This window comes from Engystomops pustulosus, chromosome 7, assembly GCF_040894005.1.
Source record: "Engystomops pustulosus chromosome 7, aEngPut4.maternal, whole genome shotgun sequence".
Lineage (NCBI taxonomy): Eukaryota > Metazoa > Chordata > Amphibia > Anura > Leptodactylidae > Engystomops > Engystomops pustulosus.
The window spans coordinates 26,050,082-26,055,027 of NC_092417.1; the positions used below are offsets into that span (position 1 = coordinate 26,050,082).

At 36.2% G+C, this 4,946-nt stretch overlaps 1 protein-coding gene across 1 annotated transcript; it reads left to right on the forward strand.

Moving 5' to 3' along the window:
- The first annotated feature begins 1,131 nt into the window (after window positions 1-1,131).
- On the forward strand, window positions 1,132-2,064 carry LOC140070147 (olfactory receptor 12D1-like). The gene has a single exon (XM_072116482.1). The coding sequence runs from the start codon at window positions 1,132-1,134 to the stop codon at window positions 2,062-2,064; it is 933 nt and encodes a 310-aa protein (XP_071972583.1).
- The last annotated feature ends 2,882 nt before the right edge of the window (window positions 2,065-4,946 follow it).

A 4,946-nucleotide genomic window follows, 5' to 3' on the forward strand; every position in this document is an offset into this window, starting at 1 on the left:
ACAAGCTCTGATAAATCTCCCCATAACCCTTTTAGTTTTGTGACTCAGAATTAAATTGCTTTTAAAAAAATATCTATCACTTTTTACTGATGCAGCAATTATTTAATATTTGAATAACATAATTCCATTCGGCATACATTTTTATTCCACTGTGTCTTCGGCTCCAGTGAAAGGTCCCTTAGATCTACACTCAGGAGAAATGCAAAGGTATATAATGGTTTGTAAATTAGACTTTCCACAAAATACAAAATACAACATTGAAATGTTCACTCCCTGGTATGACCTGACCATTGTTTAGAAATGATGATGACATATCAATAATTAATTAAAAAAATTGTAAGACTGCTATCATACAATCAATGATGGTAGGTAGACTCCAAAATCCTCTACATGTTCTGTGAATTGTTAGGACAAAAAAAACTTTTTTCCTGTATTTTGTTTGCTTATTATTTATTATTTATTATATAAGATATAATATTATTTATTATTTGATCATTTATTTCAATAATTTTTGTTTTTGGGCCTTTAATTTCATTGCTTTGTATCTATTCTAAAATAAAATACGTATCTAAATCAAATCCTATACTATGTAACTAGAAGTTCTTAATCTTTACAAGAAATTTCCTGGCAGATCAACCTATGGAATGATATATTGATCTTTGTAGAAGATCTTTGTATTGATCTTTGGAGAGGAACACAGGCAGTCCCCAGGTTTTGTGCAATACAGGTTCTTTTTTACTTAAGTTAAGTTAAATTCGGAAGTGGTATATTTTGTAATTTTAACTCCTGCCAAAATTTTATTTATGCCTCTGTGACAATTGGATTTTCAAAATGTTGTGCTGTCATGGGAAGAAGGATTATCAATAAAACTTCATTACAAACAGCTGATCATTGCAGCCTAGGACTAAAGTAACATCCAGAGATCTTCACCGGAGGTCACGGTGGGTAGAGAGATCCGTCTGCACCTAGGGGTCGGCAGGTGTATGTAAGTCGGGTATCACCTGTATATACTATTGCTGTGACACAAGTATTATCTAATTGGCAAATCTTATTAAAAATTCTCATTCTTGGTAATAATAAGAATTCGTTGGCATCTTCTTGTTGTGCTTCATATACTACACTAATACTGAGATGGACATGACAAATAACACTTTCATCTCTGAATTTGTCTTGCTCGGTTTAACAGATCTAGCACAGCTTGAAGTCACTCTGTTCATATTTTTCTTAGTATTTTACACAACCTGTTTGATAGGCAACCTTTCCATCATGGTGGTCACCGTTATAGATAAAACCCTCCATACTCCTATGTATTACTTTTTGTGGAATTTGTCATTTATAGATGTCTGCTTTTCTTCTGTTACTGTCCCCAAGATGCTTGGTGATTTCTTGGCTTTGAAGAAGACCATCTCATTTGCTGGTTGCATTACCCAGATGTATTTCTTCCATTTATTTGGAACTGCAGAAGTCCTGCTCTTAGCAGTAATGTCTTACGATCGATATGTTGCTATAGGTAATCCATTACGTTACTCGGTAATCATGAATACTAGAGTTTGTCGGTTGTTGTCATTTAGCACATGGATCAGTGGATATTTCCATTCGCTGTTACACACAGTGATGGTAGCAAAGCTTCCCTTTTGTGGACCGAATCTGGTGAAACATTTTTTTTGTGATATTAAACCAATGCTCAAGTTGGCCTGTGCCGATACCTCTCTCAATCTGAAACTTCTCACTAGGGTCACAGGAACATTGACAACATCAACTTTACTACTAACTCTTCTCTCATATGTATTTATCAGCAAATTTCTACTGAAGATACGGACCGCAGCAGGTAGAAAGCGTGCCTTCTCCACTTGTAGTGCTCATCTCACAGTTGTCTTTTTGCTATATGGAACAGCTATATTTACATATTCACGGCCATCGACACAAGATTCCTTAGATCACGATCGTGCAGCTGCTGTTTTGTTCACTGTTGTAACTCCAGCCCTAAATCCAATAATATATACACTAAGGAACAAAGATATGAAGAAAGCCATGAAGAAAATTGTGCACAATTTACCCTTTTGAAGGGCGTTTTAGTTTTTATTACTGAATCAGACCATCTCAAAATAGGGAACAGAAATAGGTAGAAAAATTAAAAATCACAGAGCATTGGAAAAGTAGCAAGAATTTTGTCATTTATAAACCCTTTTCCAACAGAGCCATGTGCCTAATTTATGAAAAAACCTGAAATGCATAACCAGCTTTTAGATGGCTTATATTTCAATCATCATAGACAAAAATTGGCTTTCCTAAAATTTCACTTTCCTAAAGATAAATATTGTGGAAGCTGAAAACACTACTTTTCACATGTCCTTCTCCCAGCCCGAACGCTGCAAACCGGAACTGAACTGACATGCTGAGTTCTGTTCCGGTTTGCAGCATTCATCGCATTACACTCACGAGTGTAGAAGGGGCCTTACTAGTCCCCCTTTTAAAAAAAAACAACAAAAGCTGTGAAGGTGGCAGAGAAAAACTAGCTTCATGAAAAATGGTTGCGTAGCCAGAGGCAAAAAATTTGCAACACTATGATACGTAATCTATCAAAATAAATGTTTGCTTTTATTAACCCCTAGGCACACCACAACGTTATACTATGTCCCCGGGTCTACATGTTAAGCGCACCGGGACGTAGTATAATGTCCAGCTTCTGGGACCGGCTCATGAATGGTCTGCGCTAACACCCGCGATCGTGGCCGACTCCGATCGCAGGTGTTAACCCCTTGTAAGGGTGTTCCTGCTGTGGATCGGATCCCGCGTGCCGCTTACCAGGGGATCCGATCCTCTTCTGGGCAGCTCCGAGGACTAGTATGTGCCCCGGAGCTGCCCGGTCTCCATGGCAGTCAGACCCCTTCCGGGTCTGACTGTAAACTGTCTGCGCATGCTCTGCATGCTCAGACAGTTTACACTGCTCTACAATGTAAAAGTATTCAAAACCTATAAATGCCAATGGACCATTTGCATATAAATAACCTTGCGCAATGCAATACAAGAAGGACACAAATAATGCAAAAATGCTCAGAAGTCAGACAACACCAAATAGAAAAAGGAAACGAGCAGAAATTATAGTAAAAATACAAAAATTTATTAAAGTCATTTTAAAAATAGAACATAACAAAAGGGTAGTGTAATTTTAGGTGCTGGGCAGCAAGCACACAATGGCCAACAAGGCAATAGACAAGTTTAAAGTGCTTAGTGCATGGCCAAAAGGTGCAATTACATCACAAGAACAAATTAAGTAGCGAATACAGCGATGCATAAACAAGGAGCGCACAGAGGGGTATAGTAACCTGTACCTGGTGGATTTGGAGTATGAAGGCGCAAAGGAGAGGACGCTGCCCAGCACCTCCCCTGTAAATGTAAAATGTAAAAGTATTGTAGAGCAGTGTATTGGACTTGAACCAGCAATCAGAGCATTGCTGGTTCAAGTTCAAGTAAGTATAAGTAACAACATGTAAAATCTGTATAATTCTGTATAATAAAACAGAATCATTACCGGGCCTGCACGGTAAACGCGGGGGGTAAAAACGCAAAAAACGTTCCGAAAAAAGATAATTTTTAATTAATACCTTTAAAAAAATGATCTAAAAAGTGATTAAAAAAATGTTACGCACTCTAAAATAAGCCCACTCAAAAGAACCACTCTTCTCGCAAAAAATAAGCACCTAACCAGATTTGCCAGTCGAAAAATAAAAAAGTTATGCATATGAAAAGATGGTGATGCTAAAATGAACTAAATTTTCTCCAAATTAGTTTTTAGAATAATATACACAAAACCCCCGCATATTTGGTATCGCTATGTCCGTGACAATCTGCATAATAAAACAGAATAATTATTGGACCCGCAAATTGAACCCCGTAAAAAACAACCTAAAAAAACTCTCCGAAAAAAAGATGATTTTTAATTAATACCCTTTAAAAAATGCTCTAAAAAGTGATTTAAAAAAGTTCCGCACTCTAAAATAAGACCACCAAAAAGAACAATCCTTCTCACAAAAAATAAACCCCTAATCAGATTTGTGAGGCGAAAAATAAAAAAGTTATGCATATGAAAGTCAGTGATGCTAAAATTTACATTTTTGCCTAATTACTTTTTATTCAGTAAAATGGGAATTTTTTTTTAAAAAAAACCTATATAAATAAGGTCTTTTCATAATTGTGGAGACCCAAGAATAAAAATAATATACTATTTTTACGGTACGGTAAACGGCCAAAAAATTGATGATTTTCATTTCCTCCACCAACAAAGAGTTAATAAAATCTCACCAATTAGCTATAGATGCCCCAAAATTATGTGCCAGAAAAGTGCATCTCATGTGGCAAAAAAATAAGCCCCTATAGGTCCACAATAAAAAAACAAAAAAAAATATAGCCTGTACAATGTGACATAGCAAATCTGATCTGCATGGCGCCTCCTTCCCTTCTATGCCCGGCCGTGCGCCCATACAGCAGTCACCACCACATATAGGGTATCGGTGTACTCGGGAGGAATTGGGTATCAAACTTTGTGGAGCCTTTTTTCATTTTATCCATTACAAATATTTAATTTTCCACCCAAAATGAATTTATTGTCAAAAAATATTACAATTTGTAGACCACACCTCCATTTTGTTTTAACCCCTATAAAACACCTAAAGGGTTAACAAACTTCTTAAAAATGGTTGTTCATACGTTGAGGTGTGTAGTTTCCATAATGGCATAATTTATGAGTCTAGCTATTATTTAGGCCTCTCACAGTCAATTAAAAGTTGAGCAGGTCCATCTAAATATTAGTTTTGGTGATTTTCCCAAAAATTTGAAAAATGGCACCAAAATTCTTAGCCTCATAACATTCTAGTAAAATATGTGGAATTTTAAAAAACCATGCCAACATAAAGCAGACACTTGGGAAATGTAAGTTATGAATTTAT